The 25,788-nt window shown below is 28.7% G+C and overlaps 1 protein-coding gene across 3 annotated transcripts in view; it reads right to left on the bottom strand.

The window, feature by feature from the left end:
- Positions 1 to 1,693: 1,693 nt before the first annotated feature.
- The window catches only part of LOC111632677 (sodium/hydrogen exchanger 10-like), a 40,749-nt gene continuing 16,654 nt past the window's right edge, over positions 1,694 to 25,788 (bottom strand). Inside the window, exons 4-11 of one of the 3 annotated variants that reach the window (XM_023377173.1) lie at positions 22,866 to 22,982; positions 18,692 to 18,953; positions 14,683 to 14,841; positions 13,140 to 13,308; positions 10,731 to 10,812; positions 8,710 to 8,897; positions 5,651 to 5,833; positions 1,694 to 1,723 (exon numbers count right to left, since the gene is read on the bottom strand). In XM_023377173.1, coding sequence (XP_023232941.1) covers positions 1,715 to 1,723; positions 5,651 to 5,833; positions 8,710 to 8,897; positions 10,731 to 10,812; positions 13,140 to 13,308; positions 14,683 to 14,841; positions 18,692 to 18,953; positions 22,866 to 22,982 — 1,169 coding nt within the window. In that variant the 3' untranslated portion in view covers positions 1,694 to 1,714. Of the gene's footprint in view, positions 1,724 to 3,473; positions 4,735 to 5,518; positions 5,834 to 8,709; positions 8,898 to 10,730; positions 10,813 to 13,139; positions 13,309 to 14,682; positions 14,842 to 18,691; positions 18,954 to 22,865; positions 22,983 to 25,788 lie in introns of those variants that run through there. The other 2 variants (XM_023377171.1, XM_023377172.1) reach the window with 2 other exon arrangements.

The following is a 25,788-nucleotide window of genomic DNA, read 5'->3' as shown; positions in this document are numbered from 1 at the left end:
GCTTTCAAGGTGACTTCTTATAATCTACATGAAATTATATGATAATTACATTAGGAAATATGCTTTAAAATGCTAGAATTTCTTACTGTATAAGGTAAGAAATTCTAGCCTTTTGAGATTTATTTCCTAATGTAATTACTACATAATTTTGTATAGATTGAATCTACATGAAATAATAAAACTGCTCCAAAAGTGCTAAATAAAGAGCAATAGTAATGATTTCCAAAGTTTGAATCTAATTTATTTCCAAAATCTAATTGTCAGAGGAATTTGTACCATGTTTAATTCATTTTTTTCTGATACAAATTTAGAATAAATAAGTTATCTGGTCTAAATATTAATCATTTAAACATAAATGCTTTATCACTCAAATTCAATTTCTTGCTCATTTGTTGTTAAAAAAGTATAATATTAAATAGAATAAAATAAAACATAATATACTCATATAATACAACATGAGAAAAATATATTGCAATTGTTATGCTAATTACAATAAAAAAATTGTAAATTGCGATGAACAGCATCTCTGCAGATAGATATGTCTGTCTATATTCATTGTAAATTATAAGTCAAAGCATACATCTTAATTAATAAACTTTATTTTTAATTTGATAACAAAGTTTGTTAAGATTTTTTCAATTTACATGATTGTTAGTTAAAAACTCATTAGCACTAAGTTTTTTCATTTTTGGGCTGCAATTTGAAAAAATTGTAGACCCTACAAATTCCCACTGTTGTCCATCCATCCATCTTTCCTTAATCTTGAGAATGGAATTAGATAGATGAAATCTGAAACCAAATATGGAAACTGTAGGGACAGGAAGCCCTGATTAACTATATATGAACTTCCAATACAAACAAAAAGTCTCATTATTTTCAATTCAAAAATTTTTCCATGAAAGGTGTTAGATAAATGACCAGAATGGCTCTATTATTAAAGGAAAAGTATGATGTACAGGGGCAAGAACACTACAGATTTACTAATTTGAGGTGGAGAGAATATATTTTAAACTAAATAAATTAACAATATGATTAAAAATTACAGCCCAGCATTCTGACAATGTCACAATAAATAATTGCTTGTTAAGTATAATTTTTTAAAGAAAAATAAACAACTTGCAATGTTACGATTACGAATAGCTTTTTTTTTATCTAGTTTATTTTGAAGGATAAAATCTTCCAAAATTATTTAATTATAATTTCATAAATTTAGTAAAGCTACACTTGATTTTCATTTCATTTATTATTATATTACTCTTATTAATATTTTCTAGATTTATGATATTACTTTAATAAATTATTTATTTTTAAGCTAACTGTTAATGTACATGTTCAACAATTTGCTTTCCAGGAGATCAAGATGAAAAAAAAATTCCAATTAAACTCTACTACTTTTAGACCCTTGATACCTAGTTAATACCCAAGAATGGGCTAGAAAGCTCATTCTCAGGGGAATCAATGTAGCAAGAAAGGCTGAAATTAGCATGCTTTAATAGTGTGTTGTCGTTTAGAAAGTAGTATAGCTGTACATATTTGAGGAATTTGGAGAAATTGAATTTTGTTAATCTAATGCTCATTAATTACATATATTTTTTAAATTACATTTAAATAGGTGTATAATCTGATCANCATGTTTTTTAATCAATAATAATTGCTACTTTTACTACAATATTTTTCTATTATTTTAACTTACCGATAACAAAATCTCTTCAATTTATTTTATCTAAATGAAAAATTTTTCAATAGTTAAATATATAGAATAGTGCAAAAGATATATCTCATTCAATGTGATACATTAATTTCAGAAATATGTAAACAATAATAATTTGAGTACTTTTGGGACTAACATTATTCTGTTTGTAATTGATATGATGTAATATATTCCATATTGTGCACTAATGCAACCTAGGGTGAGACCAATGAGACCAGGGCACCACCAAAAAATTTTCTTTAATGTTCCAAAATGGAATATATTTTTCTTTTAATTATAGATTTAGATTACAAAATGCACTACCATAATTTCTTGCCTATAATGCACAAATTGTTTTAAAAATATTTCCAACTTTGCTGGTGCAGATCATAGGCCATAGAACATAATCTGAGACAATTTTTCTCCAAAGTCAAAACATTGCTCTAAAATAATTTTAATTTTTGTTACCTAAATTAAGAAGTCATTTTAACATGATAAAACATGAAAAATTATCTTGTTGTTTACATTTCAGGCAGACACAGAAGACAAAGATGCCAATGACAAACAGTAGCTGATTCCAAAGAATCCAAAAGAGGATGCTAATTCAAAAATTAAAAATATCTGAATAATTAATAAATATCTTTCATTAATTAAATTAACATGTGTGTAATAATTATATTGTTGATGATCCAATAAACTATATTTGCCATCATAAATGTTTTCAAGTTCAAATAAATAAATTATATACACTTTTTTCACAACGGGAAGGACTTAAGCCACCACACCCCTTATATCCACCGACCTAATCATTTCTTCTTTTGAATGAAATAAAATTATTTTTATGTCCCTCAGCCTTCTAATAAACATCTTCAAATCTAATTTTGTTTAAAATATGTTTTGAGTTTAGCTTTAGAAATTTTAGTTCAGATAATAACAATTATCATCATCTGACCCTAACACTTCAACCAAAAAGACTGAAAATATTCATGACATAATAAGACTCATCTTCATTGTTGATGTACATAAAATGTTATAGTGACAAATACAGAAAGATTTTATAAAAATACAAGTTAATCATGATATTTTATTGATATAAAGACTCAAAAAATATCATGAAGACAACCAAGTTCAAAGAAATCAAAAACCATCCTGAAGAAGTATTACAATCTTTACATAAAATCAATTTTATTTTTTATTGTTAATTTTAATTTATATAATTTATTATTAATTCACCTTAAATTTATTATAAATTTGAGATTAGAATTACAATCTCAGACCAAAGCAGCTTCATAAAAAGTTAGTTTTGTTTTTGAGTTTTGAGCACTAAAGGCATGAATCTGAGTTGAAGGTAAAATATGAATAAATATATGAGTTATTGATATATAGTGTGTGTGTTTATTTCCCAATACAATATAACATTTAATTGCTATGCTATGCCATTAATAAATACAACTGATGTTTAGATTCAAAAATAATTTTTTTGTCATAAATTTCAGCAGTCTGACTACATTTTATAATTTTGGATTTTAAATTTTTATTGTACCATTTTAAAGTAGATTGTTTAATTTTTTCCTAGACTTGGAAATATTTCTTTTTTAATTATAAAATGTCCTTACAAATTGCATCAATTCATTGCTAATACATCAAGAAAGCAAATGAATGAGAACATAAACTTGCAAAAATTATATGACAAACTTTTCTTGTCAACAGAAAAATTATCAATGGACTATAGACAAAAACTTATAATCATTATATTTCAAAAAAGAAAAAATAATACAAATTAATATGAAATAATCAAAAAATTTCTGTTAATATTCAATTTATTTTAATGTATTAAAAGCAAAATATACACATATGTTCGTATGTATGAAAGCAAGTTCTCACCAAAAATACTTCTGAATGTGCTGATGGTATCATGGATAAAAATTTATTTATAAAAACAAATAAACAAACGTTAATATGTGTATATCTATTTTTGCAGTTTGCTATATATGTTTCCTAACTCTTATTGATAAGCTGTCTAATTAAATGAACTTAAAGAAATGATTTCTAAATTATGATTCAAATGTAAAATACCTCAACAATCTTTCCAAGAGTCAATATAAATTCAGAAATGAGAATATGTCCACATATAAAAATGTGAAGACTCTGTGAAGGTGTTCATGGCCTAATATCATGTTATGATAGCATAACCAACATTCTTTTAGAAAATTCAGACCATTCGGAATGCCAAGGAGTCAGTGACATATGTAGAGTGGTTTGTCAACTTAGACAAAGATACCAATTCTATGGGAAACCATTTTATTAAAGGAATGAATTCTTACAATTTTCCATGGGTTCCCTGATTTATATAACAGTCACTTTTTAAACTGACCCCCCCATAGGAAGAATAAGCCCTGGACAAAAGTCTATAATGTGAGCAGCCAACATGGATAGCATTGAAAGGAAGATGGATGCTTCACTGAAGTTCTGGACGGATTAATATCCAGATCTTATGCCAAACTTCAATTTGCAGTATGACATCAGGCATCAAGAAAGTCTGCGACAACGTGAGTTCAGATTTCCTTGGTGATCTGAAGTTATGCCTTGTAACATCCGATGTTGCCAAGAGAGAAAATATAGGGTGTTAGAGTTGAACATTTGCCAGTACATCTCCAGGAAGAGACATGGACCTTTGTGGGAGACTATGGAGGATGATTGAATGCAATACATTTAGAAAAGAACCTGTCAAAATAACAACAAAAAGTAAAACTTTGAGAAAAAGGACCTTGTGTCCTTGAGACACAGGCTTGTATCTGTTTGTCACTCAATCAACCATCTGAATTGATCTTGATCCCTCATCCATAATTTTGATTAGGCTATACCTGTTTTCAAGCATAAATCAAGACCAGCCAGGCAAAGAGGTCAAGCATCGATGTTTAATATGACACTGAATTCTGATCCCAACTGAAAATGGTTAATCTTAGAACTTACATTGTTTATTTGTTCTTGTACAACAAAGTCCAATTTGAAGTATTTTATTGTCTCTTTCTCACTCTAGTTTTCTATATAAAAAATAAGTTTTGACCAATTTAGTAGGGATCAAACCGAGCCAAGTCTCACAAAAATCATCAAAAATTTATTCCAATATACATTGACAAACATGACCTAAATGCAGAGCCAGTTTAAGGCTATTGCAACAATTGCAGTTGCAGGGGGTCCTGTCAAGACCTCTTCCATAAACATTATTAAATAATGAACAGACTGAAAATAATTTTCTTTTAGTCTGCACTTTGATTGTAATATCTATACGTATTGATTTCAAATTTCCAGTCTACATAGTTCTTTCTTTGGTCATATATGTATACTGTACAGTATATACTATGAACTGACTTAATGTACAAAGTACAATTTATTTCCCAAGATAAACATGGGAGGCCACAAAATCAAACTTCACAGGGAACCCCCAAAATTCCTTTAGCTGGCCCTGTCTGAATATTGAAAATTAAAGAGTCACTAACTGTTTAGTCATTAAAAATAAGAAAAAAATTCAATTTTTAAAATTTTAGAATATATATATATATATATATATATAAAATACAGAAGATACAAAATGTCTTTATTTCCATCCTTTCCAAAGTAACACTAGGAAGTAACAGTCTTCGTTAGTAGAGACAACCTTTTATTGTTGACTATGACTCTGCCACAATATTCAAAACAATATTCAAAACAATGTAAAATGTTCGCTTATGATAAGCCACAAGAAAACTTGTAAAAATTGTATACTTAACTTTTAAATGAAGTATACAATTTTTACAAAAATTTCCTGGTGTTTTCAACCCATCCAAATTTGTTCCTGATTCCCCAGAGTGGTAGGCTGAGACCTTCTCAACCATCTAGCTTTAAAATATAACCATCAAAATCGTACAGATATATTGAACATAAATATATTTATTATTATTATTATGAATGTATAAATACTTTTGCAGATTTGGTACTCCGTGTATATATTTCTGCTTGAAGATCTTGAAATTTTTTAAGTTTTTCAGATTGTAATTTAACTCTTTTAAAATTTTTAATATTTTCTTGTATGTCAGCTTCTTGGCATTTTGGGCACTGTCTTGAAAGTATATAAATTTGCGTATTTATTGGTAACTCAGTTATCTGGAAAAATTATACATTGAATAAGATAAATATTCATGATTCATGACATGCACTTATTTAGTTTAATTTAAATTTATTTAAATTTTTAAAATAAATATCTCATAAAATAATTTTTGTCAAGAAACTGCAATAAAAAGTTTCTTTAGAAAACAACCATATAAAGTCCTATTTGAGATTAACAATTAATAAAATATATTTTTAAATGTTTGTGGATCTAAAGACTTATCTTCAAGAATAAAATCATTGAATATAAAATACTGGTATACATACTGGCATTGCTTGGGAAAATTTAATATTGAACCTTTACATATCATAAAAAAATTTTTTAAAAGACAATTTACTGTGATAACCGCGCGGTGAATTGAAGTGTTATATTTTCCATTTTTTCGCGAACAAAACAATGATTAACAAACTCTTTCTTGTTAATTTACAAACTATTCTTTAATTCGCTATATGTTTTCAGGTTCTTTGTACATTACATTGGATCCCAACATGTAGGTGGTGAGGATACAAAATCTGAGATACATAAAACAACTCGATATATATATATATTTTTTTTATATTAGTGCCTATATCTATAATTAATCTACTTACAAACTATTGATATAAGAAGGAAAGAGAGAGAAAATATAAGGATAGAATAAGAGGAAGATGGAAATACCCGGGTTTTACTGTGGATGCTCCATGATACTGAGCGGGGTTACTGTCATCTCTAATCATCTTCTCCTATCACGGAGGCTTTCCTTAGTTCTTTCTTCTCCTTCTTTAATGGATCTCACCCGTTCTCCTTGTCAATAATCCACTTTCTTCAATATTGTCGGTGTCGAGTTCGTCCAATAAAACTGGCAATCCAGCAGGAAGTTCTTGACTCCTTTAACGGGCTGGATAGCTTCTTCTCCTCGACCTTCCTCGTTGAGTTTCACTTTTCTTCTCTGTTCTGATTCAGAGCTCGATCCCCTCAACCTTTTCCGTCGAGAGCCCAGATCCCTTCCTTTTTTTTTTATTACTTTGTTTTTCTCCTCTTCTTTTCATTTTATAACGTTGTTTTTGACATCACTCCCCACCAGTAAAGTAATTAACAAATTAAGTCCCCCTTTTTTTTGTCAACAGGAAAAGAAAGAAACAAAGAAAACCTTAAGCCTAACCTACATTTACAGAATTATTAATTATAATATGGCCAATGGCCACATTACTTTAAAAAATAATTTAAGTATAAAGCAGATTGATGAACATTTTTACTGTTTAGGTTATGCAGTATTTCTGAAAATATTGCCATCATTAAATAGCCAATGAACTTAAAACTTGCTTGAAAATTTCTTATCGTTGGAGATATGTGCACAAGCTGGAGGTGGTTTTCAACTCCATAATGATTATCTGCTAGCTGTTTTGCTTAACAACTGCTCACTCTTAATGATGGAAAAGTACCAATTAATTTAAAAATTGGACTTATCGTGTGACATTACAAAAGTTAGATATCAGTTTGGAAACTTGATCTGGAAATTACTATCAACAATGTAATAATAATATAAAATAACACTTAAAAACCTCTATTTAAATGTCCAGTGCTTGTTCATAGTGTGATATTCACTGTGCTCTAATACTAAAGAAAGCCACAATTTTATTCATTAGATACATAAGCTGCTCTGTTGTAGACAGAGAATCAAATTTTTTTTGGACAAAACGTAGTTGTTGACTTCCTCCTGAATGAGAGGATGATTTTTGGAAAGTTTAGTTGCATTTGTTTGTACTTTTTTCAAATGCACATAGAACAGACAGACATACAAATGTTCTTTATATATATGGAAACATTTTTATAAGTGTAACAAAATTTATATTCCCAATTTCACCAATTAGCATACACAGTTATTTTGTAATTTATCTAAAGAATTGACAGATGCTGCAGTAATTAATAAAGAATTTCTAATTGATTGGTCTAACACAGGGATGTGAATCTACAATATGTGAAAGAATTTGTTTGACACAGCATGTTATAAGGTTTCATTTAATTTTTACTTTACAATATTCATAATAATAATTATTAAAATTATAAAAGAATAAAATACTGTAATAACTGTAGTATTCTAACTCTTCAATATAAAATATGATATTCCAAAATCAGTTCAACAAAGTCATTCTGATCAAGTACTGTACATGTAATATAAATGATTAAAATTACATTATTTAATTTCAATTCTGGTTTTGTATTTGGTTTTATCTTTTCAAATTTATCTAATTAAAATATATTTATTCCAAATTTTTTAACACAAACTTTTCAACATTTAATGTGCCTACTTCGGCATAAGGACTCAAAACATTTTGCCATTCCTATTCTAACAGTTTTAATAATTATTTTAATTAATTTATTTTAAATTATTTGCTCATTCAAATAATACAAAAATATTCTTTGCAATAAATAAAATTATTATTTAATATAAAATCAATAAACCTTGCAACAAGAAAATGTATATGCACACAGTATACAAAAAGTTAAATAGATTATTCTAAATTTAAAATATTCAACAGTTAATAAATAATTATAAAAAAAATTATAGTTAGTTGAAATATTAAAATTATAAATTAAAAATATATATATTTAAAAAACTTTACTTCATAACTAAGTAAATTTGCTTTTATTTAGCTTTATATAACTTTATATCTCATTATATATATATAAAAAATAAATTACTTTAAGATAAAAATATTTACATCATTTGCCTATTAAAACATTGTTATAAATTACTAATTGAAACAAACAAAATTCTTAATTAAAACTTTTATATTTGAAATAATTTTTTAAATATTTCAATAATTTAAATAAATATAATTCAATAAATATAATTTTAAATATAAATATTTATATACATTTTATTCTATACCTGAGAAGTCTGTGTTGTTGTTTCATAAGGATTATGAATGGTTGTATCTATTTCAACAAACTCCCATGACACTGAAGCATATAGAGGATCTCTTTTATAAATATTCTTTGATGATGTGATAATATTGTTTAAGAGTTTTATAGCATAAGTCATAGAAGCTTTCCTTGCATAAGAAATTGTATCAATACCTAAAATGTCCAATTAATATATTTATTTTAATTAATTAATTTTATTATTAATGTTTACTATTTGTATACTATTACAAAATGTTTACTAGTTTACATTATTTAAGTAATATAATTTTAATGTATAAATTAAATAAAATCTTTAAGGCTTTCAAGGTGACTTCTTATAATCTACATGAAATTATATGATAATTACATTAGGAAATATGCTTTAAAATGCTAGAATTTCTTACTGTATAAGGTAAGAAATTCTAGCCTTTTGAGATTTATTTCCTAATGTAATTACTACATAATTTTGTATAGATTGAATCTACATGAAATAATAAAACTGCTCCAAAAGTGCTAAATAAAGAGCAATAGTAATGATTTCCAAAGTTTGAATCTAATTTATTTCCAAAATCTAATTGTCAGAGGAATTTGTACCATGTTTAATTCATTTTTTTCTGATACAAATTTAGAATAAATAAGTTATCTGGTCTAAATATTAATCATTTAAACATAAATGCTTTATCACTCAAATTCAATTTCTTGCTCATTTGTTGTTAAAAAAGTATAATATTAAATAGAATAAAATAAAACATAATATACTCATATAATACAACATGAGAAAAATATATTGCAATTGTTATGCTAATTACAATAAAAAAATTGTAAATTGCGATGAACAGCATCTCTGCAGATAGATATGTCTGTCTATATTCATTGTAAATTATAAGTCAAAGCATACATCTTAATTAATAAACTTTATTTTTAATTTGATAACAAAGTTTGTTAAGATTTTTTCAATTTACATGATTGTTAGTTAAAAACTCATTAGCACTAAGTTTTTTCATTTTTGGGCTGCAATTTGAAAAAATTGTAGACCCTACAAATTCCCACTGTTGTCCATCCATCCATCTTTCCTTAATCTTGAGAATGGAATTAGATAGATGAAATCTGAAACCAAATATGGAAACTGTAGGGACAGGAAGCCCTGATTAACTATATATGAACTTCCAATACAAACAAAAAGTCTCATTATTTTCAATTCAAAAATTTTTCCATGAAAGGTGTTAGATAAATGACCAGAATGGCTCTATTATTAAAGGAAAAGTATGATGTACAGGGGCAAGAACACTACAGATTTACTAATTTGAGGTGGAGAGAATATATTTTAAACTAAATAAATTAACAATATGATTAAAAATTACAGCCCAGCATTCTGACAATGTCACAATAAATAATTGCTTGTTAAGTATAATTTTTTAAAGAAAAATAAACAACTTGCAATGTTACGATTACGAATAGCTTTTTTTTTATCTAGTTTATTTTGAAGGATAAAATCTTCCAAAATTATTTAATTATAATTTCATAAATTTAGTAAAGCTACACTTGATTTTCATTTCATTTATTATTATATTACTCTTATTAATATTTTCTAGATTTATGATATTACTTTAATAAATTATTTATTTTTAAGCTAACTGTTAATGTACATGTTCAACAATTTGCTTTCCAGGAGATCAAGATGAAAAAAAAATTCCAATTAAACTCTACTACTTTTAGACCCTTGATACCTAGTTAATACCCAAGAATGGGCTAGAAAGCTCATTCTCAGGGGAATCAATGTAGCAAGAAAGGCTGAAATTAGCATGCTTTAATAGTGTGTTGTCGTTTAGAAAGTAGTATAGCTGTACATATTTGAGGAATTTGGAGAAATTGAATTTTGTTAATCTAATGCTCATTAATTACATATATTTTTTAAATTACATTTAAATAGGTGTATAATCTGATCATTCATTTGTTATAAAAGAAAATAATATTTTATGTATAAATGTTTTAATAAAAATTACTTACCAATCAATGAAATTGAGAACTTTAAGCCAAAATAATTCAGAAATTGTGACAGTACAATTAAGAGAATTGTTTGTATCAAAATCTTTAAATGTGAAAAATATAATTAAATTATGTAAAATTCAAATTTATCAAAATTTTAAACAAATTTTACAAGAATGTAAAGAAACAAAAAAAATATGAAAAATTACAGATAATTTTATGAAAATCTTTGCCATAAAGTTATTTACAGATTATTTACAATTTATATTATATAAAGAAAGATTATTTGATTATAAAATTAAATTGCATTGTATTAAATTACATCCCTAAAATTAGATATTATAACATTATGTAGACATGAATTATTTAAAGTATGCATTTTCCACTTACGAATTTAAATAAATATTTGAATATAACATATTTATTTTGATAAATCTGTAACCTACCATGTTTTATAGATTCTAAAGCACCATTGAATCTAATGTGTACCCAAATTTTGAGGTATCAAAATCTGAAAAAAATTAGCTTGTGAATGTAATGTGCACTCTATATCAAAAGAGCAGCTGTAAAAGTTAATACATTTAAACAGTAATAAACATATTTTTGAAAGATGTTTTATTTTCATGTTTACTGTGCTTCACAATGTCCACATTTTCAAATGTATTCAAATATATTCATTTATGACTCTAGTATCAGGTACAGAGGATATGCAGACCAATACAAGTACAAAATCACAGTCAAAATTATTGTACAATGGATGTTTGAACAGCAAGATTTCATGTCAATATGCACAAGCATGAAATTTACAAGATAGTATCAGGGCTGCCTGAGCAAGACACGCATTTGATGCCCATTATCCCCCTACATAAAACAAAAAAAAATTTGTTTTAGAATGTCATACCTATTAGAAGTGGAAAGAAATTTTTGAATATTTTTAAATTTAAATTTTATTTAGGATAATTTAATTTCATATTTAATACAAATATACTTTATTACATATACATAGTAAATTATACAATGAAAAGGATTATCACATGCATGAAACTATGAAACTATTAATGCCCTATTTTTATATATATCCTAAAATGCATTTCAGACCCTGGTATTAATGGTCTTCATCAATTTGGTAAACATCTTTTAAACGTAAGGCAAAATTATCTTAAAAAATTTTTATTACAAGACTCACACATTTAGACCAATAAAATTATAAAAAATATATATAAATTATATAATTTTTATAATTTCACCTAACTAATGAGGGCCATTAACACCAGGGGCCAAAATGCATTTTAGGATAAATATAAGGTATTGATAGTTTCATGTGTGTGATAACCCTTTCATTGTATAATTTACTATGTATGTGTAATAAAGTATATTTGCATGAAATATTTTTAAAAAGGAATAAAAGGCTAATTGTTAAATTCTAAAGTTTAATTTCACTTACATTACTATGATAGTTTCACTGTTCATTATTTTCACTCACAAAAATTTATGAAAATTTGCTTCCCTGATAAAATGTCTAGTTTGCTCATGCAGTAGCAATGGCCCTGCATAATATCACACTGAAATACCTGTATGCATGTCTTTCAGCATAGTAGATAACTCTCTGCCCAAACACAGCTTTATATGAGATTTGTCTGCTGGACATCATTCACTCAGCTTGAAGTAGTTCAATAAAACAACCAAACCATTCCAAAACCAAAACCAATGTAATGGAGACCCACCAGTGGCCAAATTGTCTTCGTTTCCTGAACACTGGGAGTTCAATCGTGGGTTCATGCCTCGCTTGGACAGGCTGGCCACATGGAGTTTTATGGGATTTTTCCATGTCTGTAATGCCTAAATAAGGGCCAGTTTCTCTCCTGGAAGATCACCCAAGTGTTGCGCTGCCATAACTTAAACAAACAAACAAAACAAACAAAAGTAATGGGAAGGATGTATACCATGTCTATACTAACATTGTAATATACTTGAATTGCCAAGCAGAATGAAGAGCAAACGACAAATAAGGCTGCATTAAGTTCATTCTATGCCTGAGTCTAATGAACACTACTCCAATTTTGATACCCAAAAAGTCCAAAAAAAGGTGCATGTTAGAATCAAGAAAACATGTATTATTTGAATAGAAATAACAGCAAATATGTTGATAAGCATTTTTTCTTTATCTATATATCTTATTATCTATCTCCTTTCTTTTTAATAGATCAATATTCCGCTAGATTATTGGATATGTGTAAATATTAAATATTTTATAAGACTAGACTGAACAACCTTGATAAACTTAGCAGCATTTTATTTATAGCAGTATATTTACCATTTATTAACTATATGTAAGTTTAAAAAAAGTTATCATCATCATTACTGTTGTCTATTCTCTTATAATATCTTCTTTTCTAATAGCTGATTAATCAAATTAAAAATTATAATTACCTTATTGTAAATAACTTCATTGATGATTTTAAGTTCATTAAAATGCAATAGCAAAAAAATTGCTATAACATCATTGAATCGTGAAAATATAATAATACCACAAAACTGCCAGCTAAATCCATAACCAAGTTTTTGTAGAATCGGTTTCATTACAATAACAACAATTGATCTGTCAAAAAAAATTAGAAAAAATGTTATTTTAAATTTACACACAATAATATATAGTAAATATAGTACTGATTAAAATACCTGAGTATATAGAGGATTAAAACAGTCAATTAATGAATTGACAAACAATTGAATAACTTGCAATTGAACAAAGATAAAAAAAAAAAAAAAAAAACAGAAATTAGTTCAACAGCCAAAAGTTTTATATCTACAATCGGTAATAGCCAAGTGGATAAAATGCTAGGCATTGTATGTTCAACCATTCACAATTTTAATGGTTTTTTTTCTCTTAAGTATAACATAATAATTTTATTATTTTACCTTATCATTAACATTATTATTACTATTATCATTCCTCACAATTAAAGCTTATAAAACAAGATATTAAATATTATGATGTAATTTTCTGTTTAGCAAAAACAAGCATCTGTACATTTAATTCTTCTTCAAATTTATTTTCACGAATAAGTTTTACACATTACTGCACACAAACAAAAAAAACAAGTGATATGAAAATAGGGTAGCATAATCACAGCATTTTATTTTTTTGATTGTTAATATTATAGAAATTTCCTCATGCATTTATGTTTATTACACTTCAAATACCACAGTACCACCATATCTGAAAATATATATGAAGAATTAAAAATTTTATTTAACATCATAAACAAGTCTACAGAATCTACAGAAATCTACAAAGACTTCTTTTCATTAAATGGGAAATGATGTTACGATTTTTAATTTCTTGTTTTATAAGTTTTAAACATGCGAAATAAAAATAGTAATAATAATGCTAATGATATGAAAAAAAAATAATTATGTTACACACAAAGATATCAAAACTAAACTAATATTCAGAAAGTTTGAACCTACATCATCTAGCCCAGCATTTCTCAAACTTTTTGCTCACATGACCCAATATATTTATTTGTAATGATTCCACAGCAGTAGTTGTTATTCAACACTCCCATATAGCATCTACAATCTGTCACTGCTTTGCATCAATTTTTAGGTTAGGTCAGAAACTTTTCATCCAAACTCCATATAAGTTTATTTCATATTCTTTGATAAACAGATTTCATAAGAAAATTCTTATAAAATCTGTTCATCATAAGTTTGAATTTCTCTGTTTATCTTGTATATTATGAAATGATTTAAAATTTTTTAAATTATTATTTCAATAAGTTTATCACAGAAGTATATAAAATTATTTTAGTTAATTGATTAAATTATATTATTGGCTAAAATTTAAATTATAATTCAACTAGCAATTTTATTGTATTTGAAAGTATAATTACAATAAATATAAATTTACTTGAAATATACACTACTCTTATATATTAAATATCATTATCAAAACATTAGTTTATTTTACCTGTAAATAATTAAACAGAAATATATAAGCAAAGGTTGAATCCATATTGCTTCACTTGACTCATGATTATTCTTTAAGAACAAGAATGATGAATACAAAAGTATACCCATATGAATTAAAGCAATTGTTTCCACTTGAAAAACTGTAGCTTTTAAAAATCTAAAATAAAAAATTTCTAAATCACTAAACTAAAATTCAAAAATTTAGAATGTTTAATAAATAATAAGATTATGCTAAGATAATTGTATTCTCAGTAAAGATGTTTTATAAAAATATTCTTGCTTTACACCAACAAAATATTCATAAAACAGTGTGAAATATTGATATAAGTATAAAGCAAAAAATTCAAACAATTAAAATCAATAAAAATTTAAAGTAAAAAAATACAGATGCCAATAATTCTATTAATATATGTAATAAAAGTATTACCAGTACTCTGCTTTTTAATATTAAATATATTACTAAAACTAGGAAGCTTTTCATTTGACATATAAAATTATTTATTTTAACTAAAAAATTTTAAAAAATTCAAATATCTTTTCCTCCAAAAAGAATTGCTAAGAGATAGACTAAGTCAGTTCAACATTCTGCTAGATCCATCTCATAACTATATATAATACATAATTGCCAACCATCGGTGTTTGGTGCTGACTAGCAGCATTTTGTATGCTCCATCAGTGGACAGGCCTCTTTCCTTTGTCAGCATTTTTAAAGAATTTGATATTATCATATAAACACTTCATATAAATACTTCACATTGGGTCTAATACCAATAGATATGCTGAAGACATTGTATGTATTTTTTTGGAATGACTAAATAAAACCAGAATGATGTTCTCAGATTCTTTCAATTGGGAAAGAACAAAGATTAATAATTTTATACAGGAGGTGCAAAAGTAGGTATTGTTGTTTTGTGAATTACGTACCTCAAAGCCTGTTACTGGTGTGAAATTAATATCAAAAATGAAAAATTCCACAAACGTTTTTGAACCTTTCAAATGGTTCTTCTTCAGGTGGCGATGAATTTCCGTTAGAATGCCATTAAAAAAGAAAGAACATTATTTGAAATTCGAATATGTTTATCTGATGACATCTTATTAGGCATGTGCACTATAGAAGGTAGCGACTGATGATAATTTATAGTTCTTTATCAATTAGTGCTTGCCATGCTATGGACAGATTTAATTCTTCTTTGTGGTTAATACAGTTGTTGTTAAGACTTTATTTGTAAATATATATGGCCTCCAACCACCTTAGGTGTTCCATGTGTGTTGAGGTGCAGATAATTCTTGCCTGGTTAAAATCCAGCTCTATGTTGGGGCCACTGGTGTAAGTAGCAAGCACAGTGGTGTTCCTGGCATGCTGTATGTCTGCTATGTGCTCTTTTATTCTAATCCCCAAGGAGCGCTTCGTAGAACCAATGTAAATGAGTTCTCTATCGCATCTGAGATCTTTAATTGGGATGTTGTAGATTCTGGGGAGTCTGTCCTGGCTAGGAACGTTCTTTCCGTTACGAAGGATGTCAAAAATGGTTGGACATCTTTTGTATGCAATGCAAATGTGGCATGTCTTAGCTATCTCCATATATATTGACTTGAGATACGAGTTGTAAATGACTGGGATCCTTTCTTCATCATCAGGTCTCTCTTTGTCATGTGAGTACTTGAGTGCTTCCTGGGAGCGGTGAAACTTGTCGATTAATTTATGGGTGAGCTTGGGGTACCCATGGTCCATGGCTATGCGATGAGTACATCTCAGTTCAGCATGAAGAGCTTGCTGCATGGACAAGTGAGTGTGTGCTCTTCTAATTAAGGCATTATACGTAAAAATTTGAGTATAAGAATAAATGAAAACTGCTTGAAAGTATTATAAATAGATTTCCAAAAACCAAAAGTATTTTAAAATTTAAGACAAAAATAAATTATAAGTACAATTGTATAAGTATTAGAATTAGATAAAAATTGAATAAAAAAGATCTGGAGAACTTTATTAATAATAATTTCTTAAATATAAAAATAATAATTACTATAACCTGAAAATTCATTAATAATGAGTTTTAAGAAAAGTAAAATTATTGATCAATTATTCAGTCATTAGTTGGCATTCAAACTATGTGAGAATATGCTAATTAGCACGGTACTACACAGTAAAAGCATAGAGATGATACAAGAAGATGTACGTGAAGATACATCTGTTTGTGCTATATGGTGTGGCTACATGCCATATTTTAAACCGTATTTTCAACCGTATATATATATATGTATATATATCTTCACTTCACCTTCGTCTGTCCTATTTGTTTACTCTTCTAGAATCTTATCGTCTTCCCATTGACTTTAGTGTATGGGTGAACTGAGATGAAAGGAATGAATGGAAGGCTTTTGAGAGGGGACATGAGTGGACTGAGGTGAGGGGAAGAACGAGGGGAAGTTAAGAAGGGGGAGAACGAAGGGAGTGAGTGGAGAAGAAAAACGAGGTCAGATTGGAAGTGAGAGGAGAAGGGAAAGGACGGGAGATGGAGAGGAGGGAAGTGGATAGGGGAGATCGTAAGGAAAGCCACCCCTGTAAGTTGGACATTGTATGGTGAGACGAAAAATAGATAACTTTAGAACAAGAGGAAGAAAAAGGAACTTAAATGAGAGGAACCAGACGGATTGCCCCTTTGGATTAATATCTCAGTGTGAAACAAGAATTGAGTGAATCAGCCCCTCCCCCCCAGACCGACGAGAAGCCTCATCCACGAACTTACACAATTCAACCTGCATCATCAAGTTTTGGATACCCTCTTTCCTTATTCTTTTCTTTCACCTTCTAAAACTTCGAATAAGCCGGCTATATTCATTTAGTTTAAGTAGTGGTAGGAACCTAGCATTAAATAAGATAATTTTAATTAGTTGGATGTTCGGTTCAGAAAAAGGGACAACTAGAATTGTTGGTATCCTATGAAATCCTGTATTTGAACTAGCGAGTTGATAAATAATTATGTTGTATGTTATCTAATCTGTATTGTGTGCCTTTATATAACTCGCAGAAATCACAATGGTTTTATTAGATTTTATCAATGGAAAAAACAGATACGTTGTCTCCATTCTAAAATGCTTACCATAATGGTTTAACTTATTGTGAATTTCTAACAAATGACAGAATTTGAAATGTAAAATTTGCATCAATGGCCTATTGCTCTTTGAAACAGAAAAAGAGACATGAGAACACTAACAGCACAAGTATAAATATGTAAAAACATAAAGCAAATAGGTGGACAGAAAAAATTCCGTAATGACAGTACACCTACCCTTCAAGTGTGTTATTATGGCAGTCCAAAAGAAGGAATAAGCGAAGGTACATTAATAGTGTGTTTATATAGATTACATCAATAAACGTGATGTAATAATCAGTATTGTAATTGTAGTTTCTACAATTTGTTCAAATAGATAGACAAGAATAATAACTGTGTAAGCCATATATCTATTGTGTTCATATTTAATAGTGTTTGGTTTAAAAGATTGTGATCAACAAATATGTCTTGTAAACTAACTGTACCAGTTTATAACTGGTACAGTTAATTTACAAGACATACCTGTAAAGTGTTTATTGTCTTTTTATGAACTCTGTGTATTTTTATAACTTTTTAGTTGACTAAAGAGAGGCAATTCAAGCCCAAAATGTGTATCCAAAAAAGCATGTATCAACTGATTTGGAAATAAAAGGATGAAGGAATGCCAAGTGATTGATTAATTACACTACATAGTGTTTAAGCAACAAATAAGAATTACGACACGGTTTCAGATTGGCAAATGGTTGATAACCTTACCTTTGCCTCTTTCAGAAATCCTGCCTCTGTTAAACATTTTGTTTAAGCATTATAAACAATAATTATTACACAATCTATCAAAATATAACATAAATAATAGCTTTGCCAAATATCCTTACATTAGATCATCATCGTTTTAAACAAATGAAGAAAAATATATATAACTGTACAATTATTATTATTTAAATATATACTTACATTTCTATTGAGGAAATTGTTTTCTTTTCAAAGAGTAATTTTTCTGATATAATGGTAAGTGCAAAACTACCAATTGCAAGTGCGTTGAATAAAATTTTTGTTAAGTTTGCAACTGACGAGATGATAATCATACACAAGGCGATTACAATTGCAGAAGTATTGAGAGTACAGTTTAATAAAAAATAAAGTGAAATTTTGCCAAAGATATATCCAAATATTGGGCTCAGTGTTGTGGAAATCATGGTTAAAATTGTATATTGTTCTGAAATAATAATAATAATTATAAAAAATACTACTACTACTACTAATAATAATAATAATTAGTAGTAGTAGTAGTATTTTTTATTACTTTTATATACTATATATAGTATTATTTATTATTATTATATTTATTCTATCCTACAAATAAATATGAAAAATAAAATTTCAATTAAACTAAGCACTCCTTAAATAAAATCAAATAAAAATGTTTAAATTTAATCTTTTGACATTTGTACTCCATTTCTAACAAAAATAATTTATTTTTATGATAAATTAGAATAATTATATCTTTTTGGATTCTATTTACTGCTCTTTCAGGAAAAGAATATGAAAATCAGTCTTCGAAATCATTTCTTCATTATGTGAAAGTTTTATAGATTAAGAAAATTGCATTTTATGTATTCCCATCCCTAATAAATGGCTATATATTATTTACCCAAAAAAGGATAACAACACATTTTAAAATCTAAAAAATAATTTTTACACTTACCCAGTACTTTTTGAATATTCTATACATTTTCAAATGTTAAAATATAAAAGTCATCTAATAAAAAATAATAATCTAATAAAGAATTGATTTCATAATTTCTTTTCATTTTTTTCCTGAAAAAACCACATACACATGCATATAACTTATGTATATATTGTTGAGAATGTAAGAATTAAAATTATTTAATTAATGATATAATATTTATATATGTAATCTATTATATAATGATTGTATTATACTTTCATTATACGATAAAAAGTTAGCAGTGCCAGCAACTATCTCTTGAGAACACTAGTCATAGATACTTCCTTTTTTTTTTATTCTCTCTTTTGACCTTGACCTTCTGTGATTAAGGTTGAGCAAAGAACAAAAGATCACTTTTTTGTTATTTGTTCACTTAAGTAATTTAACATGTTAAGGTACAAGTGTTATGTCTGTTTAGCATATGCTACACCAAAAGTGAGTGCCAAGGCATCCATTCCAAAGATGCATCTGTATTGTTCGCCACTTGGCAGATGCTGATATTATAAAACAAACTATTACTATAACAAACAAGTCTTACAAGTTATATGTTTAACTGCCAACAATCTGCCAAGTGGCAAACAGTAGAGATGCATCTTTTGAATGGATGCCTTAGCACTCACATACTATATATCAGGGGTGGGCAAGCAAGAGTTCAGTGGGAGTGGAAATACAGTATAGGTTTTTCAAAATGCATGGGAGCCACAGTTCTGTACTTTTTTATTCTGTACCACAGTTCTGTACCACAATTTTATTATATAATATAAATATAATATAAAACAAATATTGAATTTTTTTAATAAAAATTTTATAAATTAAATATATTTTGTAAGAATAAATTTGTTGTATTTATTACACTGAAGTAACTACAGTCTACACATGATGAGATGGCTTTATAGTTCTTAAAGTTCTATATAGAAATCATACTATGGTATATGGAATACTCCATATTTTAGAGTAGCTGGAATTTTTGCTTATTTGCTTCAATATTTATTATTCACTAACTTGAAGATAACTGTTATGCATTGACAACACTATTGCCTCGGAGTATGGGGTATCTGATCAGTGTCTTACATAAAAGAAATGCAATAAAGGCAATTGTAAAGAGCCATAGACTTGTTCTTTTTTATAGCAGTTAAGACATAATATTTGGTGATGAGGATCGGATCTGATTTTTTGCATAAGCACTGCATTTCTGTAAGTCTTTGGGTTACGTTAATATGTCAAATTTTGAGAGTATTGAAGAACTGAACTCTAATACACCGGGTTCTTGGAAGATGTATGAAGAATGCTTGGAGGTCTATCTACCAGCAAATAACATAGATGATGAACAAAGAAAAAATGCAAATCTTTTAACAGTAGTCAGATCACAGACTTATGAACTAATTAGGTCATTAGCTGCCCCAAAATTAGTGAATGATTTAAAATATGAAGAAATAACTGGATTGTTAAAAAAAACACTTCAATCCTGAACCTAATGAAATAGCACAAAAATTTAATTTTATTAAGTGGAATCAGTTATCAAATGAGACAATTTCATAGTATATAGCAGAACTTTGTCTTCTAAGCAAACATTTTAATTTTGTATATTAAGATATAGACTTGTACGCAGCATTCATGAAGAAAGTCTTAAAAAAGATTGTATTGGAACAGACATTAACATTTCGCACAGCCCAGAGAATTTGTCTAGCAAATGAAGTAGCATACTGAGCTATGTCTACTATTCAAGGCCAGAGTTCCACAGTTAATAAGTTACATTCTAAGAGAAGAATGTTAAAAATGAACAACAAATCAATTAATGTCAGGTATTATAGATGTTTAGGAGACCATTTTGCTTCTGATTGTTTATTTAAAGACAAAGTTTGCAGAAGTTGTAATAAAAACACCATATATTTAAAAGCGTGCAGAAATAAGGAAGGAGAAGCTACTATAAAATGCCATCACAGCTCAAAGAAATTCCAAGTGGGAGCCTTTCAATTTCCTTTTTTCCATGTCATCAGAAAAAGTACTCTTAAACATGAGTCAACCAGTACAAAAATCATTTTGCCTTTAAAAGGACCTGCTAGATCTATGTATAACCTAGACCAGGGTCTAGAAGGCCAGATCCATGGGTGAGGAGGTGTATTCCTCAGATTATTTCTTCTTTGTTTATTTGTTGCTGCAAATATAAATGAGATTTTACATTTTTAAATTCACATATTATATGTGTGCTCTTCCAATTTGCAAACATACAGCACCGTTCACATGGAAAAAAGTTGATGTACAAGGCTGAAAAGTTTATATTTAAAAAAACAGCCATTTCATTTGCAATGACCCAATACATCTGTCATATTAGATCTCCTCCTTATAACCTGTGATGAATGGTCAAGCAAAGCACATCATCCAAACTGTAAAGAATCTGTTCAGACAAAATAGGAGGGAAGAAGACTGGAAAGTATATTTATTACATATTCTTCTCACCTTGTGAATGGTGCCTCACTTGGAAACAGGAAAATCCCAGAAGAACTTTTAATGAACAGGAAATTGAAGACTCTCCTAGATTGATTACATCCTGATCTAAATTTGGAAATGCATAAAAATCAAAAGTCCAAACACCTCAATGCTGCTATGCCCCATCTGGAAAGGAAGATAAGTGATCCTGTGTTTTATAGAAATTATAATGACAAGGATCAAAAGTGGATGGCTGGAACTTTTGTTAGCATGTCAGAACTAGTGACTTGTGAGATATCTACTCCTGAAGGTGATGTATTGTGACAACATCAAGAACAAGTAATTCCTCGTTCCTTACCAAAGGATACAGATACTGAGGACATAAACAGTAAATTGACATTCCTGACGGAACAAACACTCAGTGAAAGATAATGCATATGTACTATCAGCCAAAATATCTTGAAGATTTTGTAATTATCTAAGAAGGAAGAAATCTTATGTATTGGCAACATCATTCCCTCAAAATTTGGAGTATAAAAAATTGGCTAACAAAGGAGCCCACTGTTCTTTGTCTAGTCAGTATCCTACATATAAATGAAGTGCAATTGTAAGGAGCCATAAACACTTTTATTCATAGTAATTAAGATATAATATAGATGAAGTAAGTACAAGTAGAAACAAAACTTCATAACAAACAAGAATTTAGTGAATCAATTGATTAGTTAGTTGATGTAAACTGTATATGTTTTTCCCCTGAAACAAAATACTATGATTGTCTTGAATTAAATTATTTTTCAAATCATGAAATGACAACAAAAAAGAATATCTTGTCTTAAACATTTAAGATTAAAGAACATTTATTAATAACTTGTAAAGGCTTTAAATGTCTTTTCTCATTATAGCAAAAACAAATAATCATCTTAATTTTAACTTAGTTTTGTTAAATTATAAATAAAAAATAATGAAACTAACCACTACTACAATTATAAACTCTTTGACCAGTTAATAATATATCGTATGCAATCAAACTAAAAAGCCTATTGAAAAATACTTCTCCAGTTGCCAAAGTATATAAACATTCTGCTGCACCTGAAAAAATTTTAAATTTTATTATTTTTGATATTTATATTAAAATATTATAACATGAAAAAACTTTAAAAACTACAATAATTAACTGTAATTTCTAATTTCAACATTTGATAATTTTATGAATTAATCCATTTTTTATATGAGGAATATATGAGAGATGATCAAAAAAATAAATTCATAACATTAATAAATCAAAGATTTTAGTAAATATGCACATTTTGACAATTTACAATGATGATGATAGTTTTCAACATAATGGAAGCACTTGTTACAGTATATGAAAGTTATTCATCCTAGATGCATGTTTGTAAGTGGAACAATGTTTAACAAATGCACTTTTAGAACAGGAAACAAAAAAATACTGGATGCAAATGTGGATTGTATAATAAGAGTCTAATGTTTCCCAACAGAAATATTGCACAAGTTCTGAATCTACTATTGTATATCATAACTGGTCTGATATTATCCTAGACAGCAATCATATTATCGCAATGAAGATCAGATTTATTTCCCAAATGGTTCACCAAATTGAATTGTTACAGTTATGCATCATCTGGCATATGTCTTGAATTATTTAACTGTGGACAATATAATCTTTTCTTTTATCTATCAATAACATTTGAAATTTCAATAAATTCAGTGTCTTAAATGATAGGATTTATAAACTTAATTTCTAATCGACTAATGCATAATGTAATGCCATTCTTAAAATAAATGATGTAAAAAAGTTTAATTTTTCAAAATGATCATATAAGATCATTTTGAAAATATATATTCATGATTGAATATTAATTCGTAGATTAAAAGCATTAGTATACTATTAAAGAAGGTGTAATTCATAAAGCAGGTGATGAAGAGGTGGTCTAACAGATCTGATCAGGCCATTCAAAAAGCACTCCCAATGTTTAATGGAAGGTTGTTTGCAAATCATTAAAGGAAGCAAGATAACACTTCTGCCATCTTAGACCATTGATGGTTGGGTAACTGAGGCAAAGGCATAAACATGCTGCTCTAAGGGACCCAAATTCAATCAGGTTAACTCAGAAATTTCATAGCTGAATTAACTAAAATATGTCAGGTTTCATCTTTCACAACTAGTGTGCTGGTCAAACCCACAATGAATATGAGAAAAGGTGTATTTTTAATGTTTTTAAAGTAGAGAGTTAAAAATTATAAAAATCTCAGACTATCTGGCTGCATATAAATTCATATACTTGAAAGAAGAAATCTTTATGGGTAGATTGATCTGGAGCTTTGGGCTCCTTCTTCACCAAATGGCTACACCCATTGTAAGCCTGGCCAAACCTATAATAAGCATATCAAAAAATTCCTCTTAGTGCCCACAGGGTACAAACTTAAAAAAACAATTACATGCAGACCTTTAATGGCTATGAGATGGCTAAGTCCTCTCAGCTTAGTCAGTAGTGCCTATATGCAGTATGCATAATATATGCTTTTGCTTTCATCACATTAGTGTTACTTTTACACTTAAAGTGTAGCTAATAGCTCTAGTGCTGGCTGAAAAAAAAATATCAATTACAATCTTTTCAGTTTCCAGTTTTCTAGTCTCCCAATTATTTAATCATGGCTACAGAATTGATCATATGTAAACAAATATAGTCAGTTCTCAATAAAGTAAGCCTATTTGTTCCAAACCAGTGGCGTGCCGTCATTAGAAGCGGTGGATGCGCCGCTTCCCTTGTATTTTCTAAAAAATAAATACATATTAATTTTAATTATATGAAAATAATCGCACAATATTTTATTATAACCGCATTATGTATCTTATTCTGGAGCATAAGCAAGAAAACCCAGCGTAACTATCTCCACCAACTCATCATGGACGAACTGAAGAAAAACAAAAGCAACCTCGTATACTTTTCGTGGACCCGCGCCCATCAATGTGTAATAGGAAATGAGGAAGCAGATGTGCTGGCTAAGGAGACAGCCACTTCTTCTGTTACACCAAGCTTCGATGACATCCCAACGGTGGCTATCAAGAATCTCATTAGAGAAACGCTCATCCACATGTGGCAGAGGGAATGGGAAGAAGCGGACACTGGTAGGACTACCTTTAAATTCCTGCCTAACATTCCCAACCGTCTCTCTCTCAACCACATAAATGGCAACTATTTCACCAGCCAACTCCTCACTGGCCATGGGAACTTTCGCCAATATCTCAATAGATTCCACCACAGCGATACCCCCTTCTGTCAGTGTGACAGTGGCGATATAGAGGATCCCCTGCACTTCATCTTTGATTGCAACCTCTATGACACACAGAGGGATCAACTCATTCACAAAGCCCTCACTGAAGGATTCAACTGGCCCTGCACGCCCGATCTCCTCATCAACAACAGTGCCACCTACAATGGACTTACCGATTTTATCCGGGAAACCGGCGCTTTAAATCCAAACTTCACCAACCGGAATCAGACAAGGGACTCTTCACACGACAGTTGACCTCTACACCAGGGGCCGCGTTATAACCGGCAAAACATGCACCCGTTTGTAACTATCACCATTTTCAACTCCGGTATTTATATTTATTCTATAACCACAAAGCTTTTCTTTCATATGTAACGCGCCATAATTACGTGTACACTCTTTCTTTTTGCATACCGCACATGTATCCACCTATTTATATTACTGCGTTGTTCGCGCTGACGATTTCTCTCATCTTCACCATCTTTCCTATCACACTTCTACCCCCCTTATCCATTACCCCTTCTCCCTTTTTCTTTTCACCCAGGCGATACCCCTGAGTAGTCCTGGTCTTCCGCCCCTTTCATTAAAAATAAAAAAA

This window comes from Centruroides sculpturatus, unplaced genomic scaffold (assembly GCF_000671375.1).
Source record: "Centruroides sculpturatus isolate CEXI.00-Female unplaced genomic scaffold, Cexi_2.0 scaffold480, whole genome shotgun sequence".
Classification (NCBI taxonomy): domain Eukaryota; kingdom Metazoa; phylum Arthropoda; class Arachnida; order Scorpiones; family Buthidae; genus Centruroides; species Centruroides sculpturatus.
Note: the sequence above shows the minus strand (reverse complement) of the source record. Positions and strands in the feature narration are given on the sequence as shown.